At 60.5% G+C, this 17,360-nt stretch overlaps 1 protein-coding gene across 4 annotated transcripts in view; it reads left to right on the top strand.

Moving 5' to 3' along the window:
• ABCA3 (ATP binding cassette subfamily A member 3) overlaps positions 1-16,427 on the top strand; it is a 40,976-nt gene extending 24,549 nt beyond the window's left edge. For 3 of the 4 annotated variants that reach the window (XM_043915978.1, XM_043915976.1, XM_043915977.1), the window contains exons 15-34: positions 12-141; positions 792-946; positions 1,177-1,332; positions 1,415-1,625; positions 2,603-2,753; positions 4,769-4,867; positions 6,180-6,366; positions 7,099-7,402; positions 7,732-8,005; positions 9,633-9,837; positions 10,162-10,381; positions 10,652-10,810; positions 11,084-11,256; positions 11,774-11,902; positions 12,033-12,227; positions 13,915-14,102; positions 14,542-14,712; positions 14,941-15,131; positions 15,261-15,334; positions 15,691-16,427. In XM_043915978.1, coding sequence (XP_043771913.1) covers positions 12-141; positions 792-946; positions 1,177-1,332; positions 1,415-1,625; positions 2,603-2,753; positions 4,769-4,867; positions 6,180-6,366; positions 7,099-7,402; positions 7,732-8,005; positions 9,633-9,837; positions 10,162-10,381; positions 10,652-10,810; positions 11,084-11,256; positions 11,774-11,902; positions 12,033-12,227; positions 13,915-14,102; positions 14,542-14,712; positions 14,941-15,131; positions 15,261-15,334; positions 15,691-15,822 — 3,504 coding nt within the window. In that variant the 3' untranslated portion in view covers positions 15,823-16,427. The remainder of the gene's footprint in view (positions 1-11; positions 142-791; positions 947-1,176; positions 1,333-1,414; positions 1,626-2,602; positions 2,754-4,768; positions 4,868-6,179; positions 6,367-7,098; positions 7,403-7,731; positions 8,006-9,632; positions 9,838-10,161; positions 10,382-10,651; positions 10,811-11,083; positions 11,257-11,773; positions 11,903-12,032; positions 12,228-13,914; positions 14,103-14,541; positions 14,713-14,940; positions 15,132-15,260; positions 15,335-15,690) is intronic. The other variant, XM_043915979.1, reaches the window with a different exon arrangement.
• Positions 16,428-17,360: the final 933 nt, after the last annotated feature.

Here is a 17,360-nt window from a genome sequence, read left to right as displayed (position 1 = left end):
CTCTCCCGCAGGTGTTTAGAGTGGGGAACAAGGGCAAGGCGGCCGTCAGAGACCTGAACCTGAACCTGTACGAAGGCCAGATCACCGTCCTGCTGGGCCACAACGGCGCGGGGAAGACCACCACGCTCTCCATGCTCACGGGTGAGGGCCTGGCCTCCACGCCCCCTCCCCAGCCCTGACCGCCCGCCCGCGTGCCCTCAGGTGGCTGTCCTGTCCGTGCTGAGAGCTGTGGAGCCACAGGGGCCCTGGGACAGGGCGGGAGCCCCTCAGGCCACAGGGAAGGGCTCCACCTGCACTGATGGGGGTCCCAAACCCACTCTCCTAAAAGCTGTCCTGGACACGCCGGCCCAGCTCTGGCGGTCGCCCTGTCCTCCCTGAGCGCAGGCTCGAGCTGGGACCTGGGCTCCGAGGGTGTGGGGGACATGCCACCTCACCCTAACAAACCGCGGTGGCCGGGATCAAGATCAAGCACGTGTCCAAGGTGCCAGTCCTGTGGGGACCGGGCCGCAGGGTCAGGAGGTCATGGGGCAGTGACCATCCTCCGGGCCTCGCTTCTCCTGGGTTCCTGGGACTGCCCTCCAACTGGCTCCGCCAGGTACCAGCCACCCCGTCTCTGCCCGAGGGCTCAGGGTCCTGTCAGCATCCGGTGCTGATGACCCTTCTCTGTCTCTGGAGGCCCACTCGGTGGGGCAGGGCGCTCATCATGCGAACCAGGGAGGCTCAGCCCTCCTCCTGCTCCTGGAGGATGTTTGCACTGACCTCGGGCCCCGGGGTCTTTTGCACGGCCCTAGGTCTCTTCCCCCCAACCAGCGGACGAGCGTACATCAGCGGGTACGAAGTCTCGCAGGACATGGATCAGATCCGGAAGAGCCTGGGCCTGTGCCCACAGCACGACGTCTTGTTTGACAACCTGACCGTCGCCGAGCACCTGTACTTCTATGCTCAGGTGAGCCGGCAGGGGGACAGGGTTCACGGGCTGCCGCTGTGGTCCCATCACCCACGAGGCAGCTTCGGGAGCCCTTAGCCTCCCAGCAAGCTGAACCTGCTCCAGGGAGCTGTCAGCAGACTGTGGGGTGCGGGGTGGTCAGGGTGTGAGGTCCAGCATGGGGAGAGACAGGAACAGCACCAAGGCCAGTGCTGCCTGGACGGGCCGGATCTCCATCCCCGCCGTTTCAGCTGAAAGGCTTGCCGCGTCAGAAGTGCCCTGAGGAGGTCAAACGCATGCTGCACGTGCTCGGGCTGGAGGAGAAGCGGGACTCCCGGAGCAAGTTTCTGAGTGGCGGGATGCGGCGCAAGCTCTCCATCGGCATCGCCCTCATCGCGGGCTCCAAGGTAGGCCTGGGGGGCCTGCGGCACAGCCTGCAGCCCGGGCGGGGCTCTGCCATCCTCACGATGCCGCCTCTCCGCCCTCCAGGTGCTGATGCTGGATGAGCCCACTTCGGGCGTGGACGCCATCTCCAGGAGGGCCATCTGGGACCTTCTGCAGCAGCACAAGAGCGACTGCACCATCCTGCTGACCACCCACTTCATGGACGAGGCCGACCTGCTGGGGGACCGCATCGCTATCATGGCCAAGGGGGAGCTGCAGTGCTGCGGGTCATCGCTGTTCCTCAAGGAGAAATATGGTGAACAGGGTGGGCGGGCAGCCGAAAGTCCATTCTGCACAGGGTCCGCGTGGCTGGTCCAGGTGTGAGAGAAAGTGTCCACTGGTCACGTTCCCCGAGGGCTCCTGAGGTCAGGCAGGGAGCGGCCTTCTCTAGACGGCCTGTCTGCTCCCTGTGGGTGGAGACCCGAGGCCCAAGTGGAGGGGCTGTGAGAATAAGGAGGAGGAGAGCGGAAAGTCTTAATTTGGAGTGTTGTTTGGCCTTGACCGGTGGACTAGCAATCAATGCTGGGCCTGCCAAGAGCAGGGGTGCCATTGGAGGGGCCAAGTCTGCTCGCCAGCATCACAGCTCCCAAACAGGCGGGGGGCCCATGGCACCGCCCAGGGTGGGTGGGCAGTGGGTGCAGTCAGCCCCCTCTTTGCTGTGTGAGTGCAGCTTCCCTTCTGGAGGACCGCTCGCCATCCGACGTGGTCCTGGCAGTCCAGGTCTGCTCCACGTCCCACCGGCAGAAGAAGCAAAGGCAGAAGAGCAGCACCCCTCCCCCCAGACACCCCGGGAGTTGCACCCTGAACTTCCCGCAGCCAACACACAGCCCCACAAGTGGCAGGCTACCCCGAGTGGTCACCATCAGGCTGGGGGAGTGCTGGAGAGGACGGCCTTTGTCCTGAGGCTCTGCTACCAAGAAAGCAGGGAGAAGAGGTCTTGGGGGTGGTTTGGACCCAGCCTCTGCCGCTCGCAGTCTGAAGTCCAGCTCTGGCTCACCTCCTTGTGCTCAGCACCCCGGGTCCTCCAGCATCTCTCCCCAGCGAGGGTGCGGGGAGGGGAGCGGAGCCCCTCATGACTGCCCTGAGGCACCCTGAGGGGCATCGATTCCACTTCACTTGCCCCCACTCTGCAGCCCCTTCCCCAGGAGCCTGCCCCCTCCCCAGTGAGCCCGGGGCCCTGGGTGAACCCCACTGGGCTCACTGGGTGAGCACTGAACACTCTGGGGTGTTCAGGCGCAGGCTACCACATGACGCTGGTGAAGGAGCCTCACTGCAACCCTGAGGGCATCTCCCGGCTGGTCCAGCACCACGTCCCCAACGCCACCCTGGAGAGCAGCGCCGGGGCAGAGCTGTCGTTCATTCTTCCCAAGGAGAGCACACACAGGTACATACGTGTGCCAGAGCATGCATGGGCATGTGTGTGTCCCATAGCACACACAGGTACATGCATGTGCCCCAGAACACACACAGGTACATGCGTGTCCCAGAGCACACATGGGTACATGTGTGCCCCAACGCACATATGGGTACATACATGTCCCAGAGCACACACATGTACATATGTGTCCCAGAACGTGCACAGGCACACATCCTAGAGAGCATGCACAGGTACATACGTGTCCCAGAGCACGCACGGGCATGTCTGTGTCCCAGAGCACACATAGGCACACATCCTAGAGAGAGCATACACAAGTACATACGTGTCTCAGAGCAGGCACAGGCACGTGTGTGTCCCAGAGCATGCACAGGGACATACGTGTCCCAGAGCACGCACGGGCATGTCTGTGTCCCAGAGCATGCACAGGCACACATCCTAGAAAGAGCATGCACAAGTACATACGTGTCCCAGAGCATGCACAGGTACATACATGTCCCAGAGCACGCACAGGCACATGTGTGTCCCAGAGCACGCATGGGCACACATCCTAGAGAGAGCACACAGAGGTACACACATAGGCGCAGATCTGAGAAGGGGCTCAGTGGGACTTAAGGGGCCTGTGTGTGAGACGCGCGCCCTGAACCCGTGGGCTGGGCCAGGGTCCCTCTCGGCTCCTGGGCCGGTGACGGTTGGCACCTGGTGAGTCTCCTTGCTGGGCCCCGGGTGCCAGGCCTCCCTGTGCATCAGGGCCACGCCCGAGAAGAAGGAGGGTGGTCATCACAGGGCGCTGGGTGCACTGGTGCTCTCCTCACACCGTAGCCACTCAGGGTTGGTGTGCAGCCGTGAACTCACATATCTTCTTGGTCTCGTGGTCCGAGCCGTGGACACCTGCCTCATAAGCAGAGCAGACTCCCCATGTGGGCAGGTAAAAACGAAACTTCTCATTCACATGCAGAAATTGGAATAGAAAACTTACAGGTGCATTAATCTTGCTCCAAGCCTGATTGAGAAATGTGGTTTTAATCATAGCAGTGTTCCCTGACTTAGATGTACTATAATTTGTTTTAACACCTACTCTATCATCACATATTCATGTTTTACAGACACGCAAATATGTTAATGCACATCTTTCTAGCAAACTCTGTTGAGGTCTCCAGTGACCCCTTAGGGTAGATCCCCAGCAGTGGGGTACATGTTACCAGACTCCCTCCTGGACAGGTGTTGAGTTTGACTTTCCCAGCAGCAGGATGGGGGAGGGTCCATTTTACAGATGCCAGCTTTGAGTTGGACTTCTCTTTATTACTTGTGTATCTCGTGGGTGGAAATGGCTCACATTGCGTAGTTATCATCTTGTGTTTCTTCCACTCCTGCTGGCAGGAGATTGACCACTTCCAGTGCTTACTGGGTGCTAAGCATCACTTCTTCTGACTGTTGGATGTCCCAGTCCTGTGTATTCAGTATTAACATCAACCATTTCTGTTGGACCTTTTTTCCAATTCATTGCTGCCTTCTAATTTTGTGAGAGATATTTTACATCAAATGGGTTCTATCTTTTCCTTTGTGATTTCTCCTTAGAAAGGACTTCTGTGTCCTACAAGTCCATAAATATTCCCCAGCTTCTTTTGGCTTGGTCAGTGACTTCACGTAGGTGTGTGCCATCAAAGAGTGCCTTATAGGCCCAAGTACCCAAAAGAGGTTGTGTGGGGACGTCCCTGGCGATTTTATGGTTGGGATTCGGCGCTTTCTCTGCCAGTTCAGTCCCTGGTCAGGGAACTGAGATCCCACAAGCCACACAGCATGGCAAAAAAAAAAAAAGAAGATTATTTTTTAAAAAATGCTGTATTGGGGGAGGAAGGGGGACAGGGGAAGACAAAGCTGAACTTTTTCACTGAGACACCATCTCCAGGAGCTCAACTTCCTTTGCCCCTCTCCCACACTGCACGGAGGTGATTATTTAGGAACAGATCATCTAGAAAGTCACTGAGAAGCGACTTATCACCCTGGTCTCTTTTTTTTTTCAGGTTTGAAAGTCTTTTTGCTAAACTGGAGAAGAAGCAGAAGGAGTTGGGCATCGCCAGCTTCGGGGCCTCTGTCACCACCATGGAGGAGGTCTTCCTCCGGTCAGTACCCATGCGTCTGTGTCCGGCGGGGGTTCAGCCCCGCGGGTGGCTTTTCTAAAGGGTAATAAAGCACTGCCCTTGACTGTCATCTGGAACACCCATCCAAGGTGGACCTGCAGCCCGGGGTGTCAGGAGGGCAGCGAGCCGGCCCTCAGGGCCTGAGCTCCCATCCACAGGGCCCTGTTAATAACACCGGCACAGACCTGGCCGGGTTCCCAACACACGGGTGACTCAGACCACAGAGCAATCGAACTCTGATGCCCGGACGCTCCACTCCCACCATGTGTGTCGGCCCTTCCCCTGGGCCTCTCCCGGGAGCTCTTCTAGAGTTCAGGTGATCATCCCCAGGCTTGTCTCCTTCTGTAATGAAGATGCAAAATTTAGCTTTCACCCCTCAGAACTGTGGTGTGGGCTCCAGACAATTAACACATTGGTCAAGCATTTCTTGAATCCTTTTTTCAGCAGATACAGTGCTAAGAACAAGAAATACAAAAATAAATGTTATGGAGATTTTTTTCCTTGGGGCTTACACACCTAAAGGAGGCAACAGCATCAGTGAATATAAATACACAGCTGCACAGGTTGGGTGGCTCCCGGCCTCAGTGCAGCCCCCCACGCAGCCCAAGGCCGTGACTCCGGGCTCTGCCACCCGAGGACCTGCCAGCTTTACCCCCACCCCCCCCCCCACATGTACTTCTGAGTAGCTCAGTTGGTAAAGAATCTGCCTACAATGCAAGAGACCCGGGTTCGATCCCTGGGTCGGGAAGTATGCTGGAGAAGGAAATGGCAACCCACTCCAGTACTCTTGCCTGGAGAATTCCATGGACAGAGGAGCTTGGTGGGCTACAGTCCATGGGATCGCCCCCCACATGCACCGTCATGCCCGCCCCGAGGTGGCCCCTCCCAAGATACACTCTTCTGCCTCCTGGTCTCGGCGTGCAGTGAGCCCTGACCCGCAGGTCTCCACACTGTGACAAGCCCTCCCCGCACTGCCATTGTGCCCTGCGCCCCGTCCTGTCCCTCTGGACAATCTGGAGCATAAATGCTGACTGTGGTCGGTCTCCCCAGGAGACCAGGGCCCTCAGGATCAGGGCCTGCCTGGTTGTCCCTCTCTCCTGGTCTTTGCCTGGTCTCTGCAGTGGGCGTCCTGGAGATAGGCAGGGATGAGTGAGTGCATGGGCACACGAAGGCCCAGCTGGCAGAACAGATGGCCGTCTGCCTTCGTGCCCCTGGCAGTCACTGGCTTTCCACCTCTGCTGTCCCCTCCCTCCCCGAGGAGCCTGTTCTGACCCGGCCTCCGTGTCTCGGCCAGGGTTGGCAAGCTGGTGGACACCAGCATGGACATCCAGGCCATCCAGCTCCCTGCCCTGCAGTACCAGCACGAGAGGCGGGCCAGCGACTGGGCTGTGGACGGCCACCTGTGCGGGACCATGGACCCAACCGACGGCGTCGGCGCGCTGATTGAGGAGGAGTGCACCGCCGTCAGGCTCAACACCGGGGTGAGAGTGTGAGAGCGTCAGAGGCCGCGAGGGCAGATGTGGGCATCCGGAGGGTCCGGGCCCTGGGAGGAGGACAGGTCGCAGCTCATGCTCCTAAGGGCTGGCCCAGAGAAGGAAATCCCAGAGCGTTTTAACTGAGCACCGCCACTTTTTGTTCTAACTTGGCCACTCACGAATAAGGGCAAATGCCAGTCATAAGGCTGACAGCGCCCCGTGTACATGTGCCCTGTACCCAGCGAGACAGAGGCAGCCGTGGGCCCATTTTACAGACAGGAAGCTGAGGCCTGGGCCGAGGTCGCCTGGGCAGCTCACAGCGGAGCTGGGCTCTGGTCCCTGCCGGCCTGACCTGCACAGTGAAGGACTGGGCATGAGGAATACAGGCAGCAGGAGGTTTGTCCATCTGCTCTGCTGTGAGCACGGCCGGAGTCCTCCGAGGCCTTGGCTCCTCTCTGGGGTAGCACAGGGTCCCCTAACATCCTTGGATGATGGAACAGTGCCTGCCCTGCCACCACAGCTGGTGTGAGGCCCCAAGGCCCAGGGGACACCTACAGGGAGGTGCTCTCATGGGTCCTCCATGTTAGGGCCCAGGCCCTGGGGGAAGCCCCGGGACCCAGTGTGCCACTGTCAGCTGGAGGCCCCTAGGCTAGCGTGGGCACCACGCATGCTGCCAGGGGCAGGGGCAGGGCTGGCCCGGGCTGGCGGCCGTGTCACCCCCGCCCCCCTCTGTCGCAGCTGGCCCTCCACTGCCAGCAGTTCTGGGCCATGTTCCTGAAGAAGGCCACCTACAGCTGGCGCGAGTGGAAGGTGGTGGCGGCCCAGGTCCTGGTGCCTGTGACGTGCCTCACCCTGGCCCTCCTGGCCATCAACTACTCCTCCGAGATCTTCGACGACCCCCTGCTGAAGCTGACCCTGGGCGAGTACGGCCGCACCGTCGTGCCCTTCTCGGTCCCCGGGACCTCTCGGCTGGATCAGCAGCTGTCGGAGCATCTGAAAGACATGCTGCAGGCCGAGGGCCAGGAGCCTCGAGAGGTGCTGGGTAAGGGGCGTCTCAAGGGGGTGTCCCGGGGGGGCTCGGGGGCGTGGCTTGTGCTGGCAGAACCCCCTTCTCACCCATGTTGGGGGTGCAGAAGGAAGAGCCTGTGGCTATGGGGGTGCCCCCCCAGGCCTGCAGCCTTGGGTCCTGTGGCTCCTACCCCATGGCCCCACAGCCCCTGGACAGCCTGTGGGTGGAAGATGATGTGTCCTTTCTGTGGTTCCCGTGGCCCTTCAGAACAGGCACTCAGAGCGGGGCCTTGGCGGGCCGCTGGCCTGTAGCCGGTCGTTCACACCACTGACCCTGCCATTGCCCCTGCTGCCGCCACACAGGTGACCTGGAGGAGTTCCTGATTTTCAGGGCCTCAGTGGAGGGGGGCGGCTTCAACGAGCGGTGCCTGGTGGCAGCATCCTTCAGAGACACGGGCGAGCACACGGTCGTCACTGCCCTGTTCAACAACCAGGCGTACCACTCCCCCGCCACCGCACTGGCCGTCGTGGACAACCTCCTGTTCAAGCTGCTGTGTGGCCCCCGGGCCTCCATCACGGTGTCCAACTTCCCCCAGCCCCGGAGCGCCCTGCAGGCTGCCAAGGACCAGTTCAATGAGTATGTGCCCTGTCCCCCCCACCCAGGACCCCATCCCCGCGTGCTGAGGACCTGCTCCTAGCACACTGACCGCCTCCACACCCGAGGCACTGCTGGGCTCCCACACACACACCCTCAGAGCTGCAGCAGCAGACACAGCATTGTTTCTGCTCCCAGGAAGCTCCCGGTTATCGGGACCCCAACCCCACACCCTCCCCAGCCTTCCACACACAACCTTTCCTGGGACAGCTGAGACTTTGGGGAGACCCTAGCCCACACACACCTCGGGCCCACCGGAGACTCCTGTGCATTTGGAGGGTGCCGCACCCTCTTCCCCAATCTGTACCCGGCTCTTGCCGACCTATGTCCTGGGGGTGCGGCCTTCAGTGTCCAGCGTGTGTGTGTGTCGCTGCCCCTCAGTGGCCTCAAGTCTGGGACCACCTCAGGCATCTCTGTCCTCGGCCTTGTCACCTTCGTGTGTGTAGGACTCTCCTCTTCCCGGTTGCAGAGCCCCTAGACCTCTGGGGACCGTCCAGATGAAGCCGGAAAAGTCTGTCCATTGCAGAATAGTCACCCACCTCAGGGCAGCTCATTGATGGGGGGTTTTTCATTGCCACCTCCCATTTTCGACTGCCTCCTGGCCCTTCGGTGCCCTCCTCCCCTCCGCCCCCTCTAGACCCCACTGTGAAAGCAGAGAGTGGGCAGCAGTCCTCTGTTCTCGCTGCGCCAGGGGTCAGGCTTAGCATGGTGAAAGTGGACAAGAGCGGGAGATTTTCTTTTGCTGGAACAGCTCTAGGAGATATGACCCACCTGCCATATGGTTCGCCTGTTCACGGTGCACAAGCAAATGGTTTCTAGTACATTGAGTCGTGGAGCTATCACCACAACATAGTTTTATCGAATGTTTTCATTATCTTCAAGGAACTGTGGCACCGTGACTGTCACTCCCCGTTCATCTCCCCTCCACCTCTAAGCAGCCGGGAGTCGGCTCTCTGTCCCCGTGGTTTGCCTGTCCTGGACATTTCCCATAGATGGAATCAGACACTGTGTGGCCTTGAGTGACTGACTTTCACTCTCAAGACTCATCCACATGTGCCAGCACTTCATTAGTTCAGAGCATTCCCCGCCCCAGCACTGCTTGTTGGAACGTTCAGGGGGTGGGGAGGGGGCAGTTTAAGCTACAGAATGATGCTGTTGGCGCTGGTTTCTGAAAGGTGTTGCTGGCACCTGAAGGTCCTGCCCACTCGAGAACGAGTGTGGGGAGACTGCCCCCACCCTGATGCCACGCCCAATGGCGGGTCTGACCTGGGCTGCCGCAGAGAGCCGGGTGGAAGTGCTGGATCCAACCTGAGTGTCTGTGGGGAGTGGGTGCACAGGGAACAGATGGAAAGCCACTGGGCGGGTGGCAGTGCCATCACTGCAGACTGGATGCCCAGAAGGGGGGCTGTTCCCGGGCGGGGTAGGGGGTGCAGTTTTCCTGGTGCAGAGCCCCCTGAGGCTCTGGATTCTTCCTTAACCCCCTTTAGCGGCTGAGTCACTTCATCAGCCGCTTTGGACAGTAGTGAGCCAGCACTGGATGGCCAAGCTGCCCAGACGTGCTCTGCTCTATCCCTGGCCTGTCCTGTGCCCTCCCTGCCTCCCACCACAGGGGCCGGAAAGGCTTCGACATCGCCCTCAACTTGCTGTTCGCCATGGCATTCCTGGCCAGCACGTTCTCCATCCTAGCAGTCAGCGAGAGGGCCGTCCAAGCCAAGCATGTGCAGTTCGTGAGCGGCGTCCACGTGGCTACTTTCTGGCTCTCGGCTCTGCTGTGGGACCTCCTGTCCTTCCTCGTCCCCAGTCTGCTGCTGCTGGTGAGCTGAGTAGCGCTTGGGCCTTTCCCCGCGCCTCTAGGGCTGGGGGGAGCCTGCAGAATCACCCTGGGCTCCCCGCGGGTGCTGGCGGCTCCGCCCCTGCTGCGGAAGGAGGGTGGGAAGGCCCTGGCAGCCCCGCCCGTCTTCACGCCCCGCCCCTCCGGTCTTCGCACGCACCCCATCCCTTCTTCGAGCCCCGCCTCCTCCCTTCGCGCCCCGCCCCCTCCTGGCTTCAGGCCCCGCCCCCCGACCTCTGCCCCTTTGGGAGGTGGGGCCTGGGGGCTGCTGGGCCGGAACTCACGCACCCTGTCCCTACCGCTGCAGGTAGTGTTCAAGGCCTTCGACGTACATGCCTTCACGCGGGATGGACACGTGGCCGACGCCCTGCTGCTGCTCACGCTCTACGGCTGGGCCATCATCCCCCTCATGTACCTGATGAGCTTCTTTTTCTCCGGGGCGGCCACCGCCTACACGCGGCTGACCATATTCAACATCCTGTCGGGCATCGCCACCTTCCTCGTTGTCACCATCATGCGCATCCCAGGTGGGCGCCAGGAGCCCACCCCCTCACCCACTCCGTGACCCGCAGAGTTGCTCGACCAGCCTGTCAGCTGTGCTGCAGCCCCTGTGCCCAGGCGGCCCTGCCCCACGGCACCCGTGAACCCGCACCAGCAGGAGAGCAGGCCCGGTGCCAGATCCCTGGGGCAGGCGTGGCTGGGCTGCGTGGGGAACTCCAACACCAGCTCTTCCTGCACCGCATGTGCAGGTGCAGTGTGTCCTCCCGCGCTGACTGGCCTGTGCTTCCTCCCCACAGCAGTCAAGTTAGAAGAACTTTCCAGAACCCTGGACCGCGTGTTCCTGGTGCTTCCCAACCACTGCTTGGGGATGGCGGTGAGCAACTTCTACCAGAACTACGAGACCAGGCGGTACTGCACCTCCTCCGACGTGGCAGCCCACTACTGCCGGAAATACAGTGAGTGTCCAGGCCTTACTCCTGACGGCTGAACCCCTCACAGGCACAAGGGCCACCTCGAAGATGAAGCCGCCAAAACGCGGGCAGTTCTTGGGTACCCGTGTGGCTGTGACACGCCCTCAGAGGCCCAGTGGGCCCCACCTGTGCAGCCTTCACCCAGGGGTTGGGCGCAGTCACTTCCGGGTCGCAGAGAGAGGGCTGGAGGGGCTGGGACCCCCGAAGGGGAGGGGCGCTCCGGGCCACGGGTGCAGCACCCTGTCCCGTGTTGCACAGACATCCAGTACCAGGAGAACTTCTACGCGTGGAGCACCCCGGGGGTCGGCAGGTTCGTGACCTCCATGGCCGCTTCAGGGTTTGCCTACCTCACCCTGCTCTTCCTTGTGGAGGCCGACCTGCTATGGAGGCTGAAGACCTGCCTGTGTGCCTTCCGGAGGAGGCGGGCGCTGGTGAGTCGCTCCGGGTACCTGTCGGGCCTCCAGTTGCTCTGCGGGGGGGCACCCTGACACCGAGGTCGGCCTTCCTTGGGGCCACTGCGCAAGGAGTCCACCGGCAGCGCTCACAGCGTCCCCTGGGGCTCTCTGAAGCCATGGGTCGAGGGAGCCTGGGGCCTCGGGGATCTCAGTCTCCCAGGAGACCTGGGGGCCGCGGCGCCCTCATGTTTGTCACATACATTTCCTCCCCAAACAAAACCTGCCGAGACAGCACTTGCAGGACAGGTGTCCCCAGGGCTGATGGGGCGAAGACACTAGGCTTTTCTAAGGGAAGGGGTGTGTGTCTCCTCGGGGCGACTGTCAGCCCTGATGGCCTCCCAGCTCTCTTTGTGGGAGACCTGAGTCGGCCCGCGTGGGGCAGAGCTGGGGTGAGCGGCCTGGGAGGCCTTAGTTAGTTTAATTTAGCTCTTCCTGCCACGGGAACGGACCCCTCGGGGGAGCTCACCCCGGCATCTCTTTTCCAAACAACTAGACAGAAGTGTACACCCGGACGGCGGCGCTCCCTGAAGACCAGGATGTGATGGACGAAAGGAACCGCGTCCTGTCCCCCAGCCTGGACTCCCTGCTGGACACGCCTCTGATCATCAAGGAGCTCTCCAAGGTGAGGTGGCCCGCGCCGCGGCCCCGCCCCCGCTCCGGCTGGTCCCGCCCCCGATTGGCCCCACCCAGACTTCCCTGCTCCGGCAAGCTGCCCCCGCCTCCGCACGGCTGTGTTCTCCGCGCACGCACAGGTGTACGAGCACCGGGCTCCGCTCCTCGCCGTGGACAAGGTGTCCCTCGCGGTCCAGAAAGGGGAGTGCTTCGGTTTGCTGGGCTTCAACGGAGCCGGGAAAACCACGACTTTCAAAATGCTGACCGGGGAGGAGACCATCACCTGTGGGGACGCCTTTGTTGGGGGCTACAGCATCAGCTCTGACATCGGGAAGGTGGGTGTGGCCAGGGAGGCAGGGATGAGGCTGGCCTCTGGCTCGCGGCTCGGGGACAGCAAGATAAGGCAGTGGCCGCGGCCAGAGCTAAGCAAGTGGTGGAGAGAGGGGTGAGGCTATATCAGAGCGTCCAGGGCCGGAAGGGACCAGGCGCGGCAGGCGGGCAGGCTGAGACTGGGTCACCCCCAACCCAGGTCTAGTGACATCTCTGGACCTGGGCCCAGAGAGGCACCCACAGAACTCCGCCCTCTCAAAAGGACTCCAGTCTGTGTGCACAGTGATGGCAATGGTGCCCTGGGCCATTCAAACCAAGAACCAGGAGCTGGATGCAAGGTTAACCTTAAACCACGTGGTTGAGATCATGGAAGAGGGAGAGGCTTAGTGGTGACCCCCAGCTGGAGTCTGCAGGCAGGAGCCACCCCGGCACAGAGGATACTCTGTCCCCTGAGACTCGAGCGTGGGTTAAGAACCTTATTGTGTGTAGGGGGCAGAAATGAAGAGCCGCCCCTCTGGGTTAGCATGAAGCGGGTCATCCAGTTCCCCGTGTGCTGAGCATGGCTGCAGAAGGAGCAGAGAAGGGCCTGTGCCCAGGAGTGACACCATCTACTGAACCGGCTTCGGGCTCCCAGTCAACCATGCCCGACTGCAGCACACAGAGCACCCTGTCTGCAGGAAGGCTTTCATCCTGGATCTCCGAGAACCCCTCACATAGTATTTCAAGGCCTGTGAACAGCACACAAACAAAGCAGACAGAGGAGACCCCATGCAGTGGCTGGAGCCCACAGACACCAGGGCTCTGTAGGGGATCAAGCCCACCACTTTGGATTTGCAGTTACCAGACCCAGATTATAAAACAACCGTGTTTCCTGTGTTCAGAGAAATAAAAAAGATTGAAAAGGCATGCAAGGAAGAGGGATCTATAAATGGTCCAGGAAATGCAAGCCAGGGTGAGGAGCCTGAGACGCATTTACTTTGCGCTCCAGTTGAAAGGGAGAGAATGGAGGAGGGATAGTAAGTGCCATGGTCACAGCCAAGAAGGTCTCCAAGCCAGTTAAGACCAGATCCTGGAAGCCTGAGAACCCAGAGGAGGTTAAAGAAAAAGAAACCCCATCTCTGGAATCCACAGAACCTAGGCATGCTTGTGCCCACCAGCTGCCGAACGTGGCTGGAGCTGGAGGCCAGCCACGCGGCGTTCTGGCTTTGCCGAACGTGGCCACTCACCGGAGACCAGCTGCCGTACCCTCTGCCTAGGCTGCACCCCGCCCCAAAGGTGTAGCCAACAGACACGTCTTAATAGAGGGAGAAAGGGAAGGTCCCAGCACACGTTAGGCATTTGTTAAACATCCGATGAACTAAAGAGTGGATATCTCTCAGCTGTAAAGCATTGCGTAGACTCAGTCACTTTGTACAATCAAGGCATTCCTGTAGCTGTCCGCCCCCTTGCTGCCCAGGGTAGACTGGGCTTTGGCCGGTCTCTGACCCCTGGTTGGGGGCAGTCTGGCTCCTAGTGCCCCTGGCCCTCACTGAGCCAGGCAAGCCTCTCCAGTGTCCCCACCAAAGTGCCACTTGGCAAGTTTTGGCAGAGGGTAGCCGCCAGGGCCGGAGCACCAGCTGAGGGACCACCTTGAGGAGATCTCCTGAGAGAAGGCTTCTGACCTGCCAACTCCCTGCTGTGCTCCAACCTCAGGTGCGGCAGCGAATCGGCTACTGTCCCCAGTTCGATGCCCTACTGGACCACATGACAGGCCGGGAGACACTGGTCATGTTCGCCCGGCTCCGGGGCATCCCCGAGCGCCACATTGGCGCATGCGTAGAGAACACGCTGCGGGGTCTGCTTCTGGAACCGCATGCCAACAAGCTGGTCAGGACGTACAGGTGTGCCTCAATCCCAACTCGGTGACCCCAGACCTTCCCAGGGTGGGGTTGGGGTATCCCTTACCATAGATCAGGGGGCACACGGGTCAGGGGCTCCCACCCATTGTTCCAGGATCCACAGGGATATGGCAGCAAGGCCCAGGCAGAGCTAGATGAGAAGGGCTACCCTGCAGGTACTCCCCTCTGGAGGCCCAGCCGGGCCCCCAGTCAGGCCCCCTTGGGTGCAGACAGGCAGTGGTACTGCTCTCTGTGGGCTGCAGGCCGATCCCCTGGGCACAGCTCTTGAGGGCCTCCTGCTCTGTGAGGTGGGCCTTCCAGGCACGTTCACCTTGTTCCCGTTTCTGGGGGCTCTGCCATCCCTGGACTCTGTCCTCTGCTGGGACCTGGGAGCCCACACTAACTGTCAGCCTTGCCTTCCCCCACGCCTCCTTGGCCCCAGCGGTGGCAACAAGCGCAAGCTCAGCACTGGCATTGCCCTCCTGGGGGAGCCCGCGGTCATCTTCCTGGACGAGCCGTCCACTGGCATGGACCCTGTGGCCCGGCGTCTGCTCTGGGACACCGTGGCACGGGCCCGAGAGTCCGGCAAGGCCATCGTCATCACCTCCCACAGGTCCAGCCAGGATGGGGGCTGTGGGCTGGGTGGGCCGGGAGGGGCTGGGTGGATAGACCTGTCAGCCTCTGGTGAAGAGTCTGTGAGGCGAGTGGGCCACACCCTGAGTGTGGGAATCAGGAACAGCTTGATCTGGGCGTCAGCACTCTCCCAGGTGCACGGTTTTGACGTGGAGGGTGGGCATCAGCATTCCCCGATGCTATATCAGACTCCACCCCCTCTCCCCAGCATGGAGGAGTGTGAAGCCTTGTGCACCCGGTTGGCCATCATGGTGCAGGGTCAGTTCAAGTGCCTGGGCAGCCCACAGCACCTCAAGAGCAAGTTTGGCAGCGGCTACTCCCTACGGGCCAAGATCCGGAGTGACGGGCAGCAGGAGACACTGGAGGAGTTCAAGGCGTTCGTGGGCCTGACCTTCCCAGGTATGTGCCGCAGAGGGCGCCATGCGTCCGTGCACCCCTGAGCACTGGGATGAGAGTCACGATTCCGGGGCCAAGACCACTGGCCATCCAGCCTGGCCCTCGGGGTGACATGGTCTCTCCTTTGTGTAGGCAGCGTCCTGGAGGATGAGCACCAAGGGATGGTCCATTACCACCTGCCCGGTGATGACCTCAGCTGGGCGAAGGTGAGCTTGGGCCCTAGCGGGCCCCTAGCAGTCACTCCTCCAGTCAGCTTTTTCCAAGGGACAATCGCTTTCAGTTTCTCACTAAAACTGTTTCTCACTCACCCCAGGACCTACTAGATTTGGGATATTCATAGCCAAAATATCTGAAATAGGGGGAAAAAAATCTGATGAAAAAGGGAAGTTGCAGAGGGAACACAGCTGGGAAGAGTCAGGGTGGGGTGTGGCACCCAGGCCTGCTCACCCCAGGCAGGGGTGGGATTTCCGGTGTCTTTCCCACCCCCTGTGGCCAGAGGACTCCCAGACCCGCCGAGGCTCCTGGCCCTGGCTGGCTGACAGCCGCTTTTCCACTCCCCCAGGTATTTGGCGTTCTGGAGAAGGCCAAGGAGAAGTACGGGGTGGATGACTACTCCGTGAGCCAGACCTCTCTGGAGCAGGTCTTCCTGAGCTTCGCCCACCTGCAGCCATCCACCGAGGACGCGGGTCCGTGAGGAGCTGGGCGCTCGGTGGGCGTCCTCTCCCTCCTCACCCACTCCGCCCCGCACCTCTCTTCTGATCACTGTTCTCTACGATGGAGATGAGAATCAAGGCACAGCATGGACTGGGTGTGTCGCTGCCCTCAAGCCGGGAAGCAGCCCAGGCGGGCCCGCGTCTCAGGTGGTCCTGAGCCCGCTCTCCAGAATCACGATCGTCTGTGTGGGCAGGCCGCGGGTCTGGGCGGAGGGCACAGCCACACCCCCACGTTCGCACCTGGTGAAGCGGAAGGCCGGCAGGCCGGGGCAGCCAGCTGATGGGCTGCCTGGGTATGGACAGAGGGGTGCCCGTCGCCATCCCCAGGGGCCACGTGGCAGGACTAGACGCTGAGGTCTCGGCTCCCAGCACGATCGCGTGTCCTGGGAGCCCCTCTCCGGAGACCGTGGACACTGCACCAGACAGAGCCAGCCCTGCACCCGGCGTCATCCCACCAGCGTCTTCCAGGGGGACGCCATGGGCCGGAAAGCCAGTCGGGGACCACCTGGGGCTGAGCGGCCGTCCGTGGAGGGCGCACCTAATGTGCGGTGATCGTCTGGAAAATAAAGGCTGGGAGGGAAGGCAACCATGGTCTGTGAGTCATGAGATGGAGCCCGCGGCCCTGACACCCACCCAGCCCCAGACAAGCCTCTTGTATCGAGTTCCAGAGGAGAGCAGGGGGACTTCCTGGTGGTCCAGCGGTTAAGACTCCATATTCCCAATGCAGGGGGGGCTCAGGTTTGACCCCTGGTCGGGGAACTAAGATCCCACATGCTGCAAGGCATGGCCAAAAAAAAAAAAGAAAAACAGAACAAACAGATGAAAGCGAGAGTTCATTTTTCTCAAGTTGCAGTAAGTTTATAGAACTCACTGCTGCAGAAGAAGCCTAAACTGCAAGTACAAAAGCAGGTTGGATAAATGGCCCCTCGAGAGACCCTCCATCCAGGGTGAGGGAAGAGGAAGGCCGGGTTGGTGGAGGGTGCGGGTCTGGGTGAGCCCGGGGCCTCTGGCTCCAAGGCCTCTCATAGGCGCAACACCATTTTCCAGAAATGTCTTCTTCAGTGTCAGCTCCCTTTTGATGGGTGCATCGTTATTTCTTACAGCTTTCTAAATTCCTGTGATTTGAATCTCTGAGCCTTTTACAGTCTCTTAGAATTCATGGGCTTAGAAAAGGTTTGTTTTCGGTTCCTTTGGTACAGTTTCAACTTTGCATTTTTATTAGTCTCTCAAAGCTTATGAATGCTGAAAATAGTTTCCAGTAGCTGTCACTCCCTTTAAGGATCTTCAAAACATTCTCATTTAGTTACATGTTATAAAAAAATAAATAAACACAGGAGTGGTTGGGGCCCTGAACATTGCCCAACAGCAAACGTCTGAGAGGTGGGCTGCGGCTTGTCTGCAGGTGCGTGGCTGCTGCGGCCGGGTTGGGTTTGCCAGTTCTGCGAGGGGGACAGAGGCCAGCAGGGCTGGGCTGCGTATCTCCCAGCAGCCCTCTTGCAGGGCATCCTGGCCTTGTTTT

This window comes from Cervus elaphus, chromosome 10 (genome assembly GCF_910594005.1).
Source record: "Cervus elaphus chromosome 10, mCerEla1.1, whole genome shotgun sequence".
Lineage (NCBI taxonomy): Eukaryota > Metazoa > Chordata > Mammalia > Artiodactyla > Cervidae > Cervus > Cervus elaphus.
This window is presented reverse-complemented; position numbering and strand designations above follow the sequence as displayed.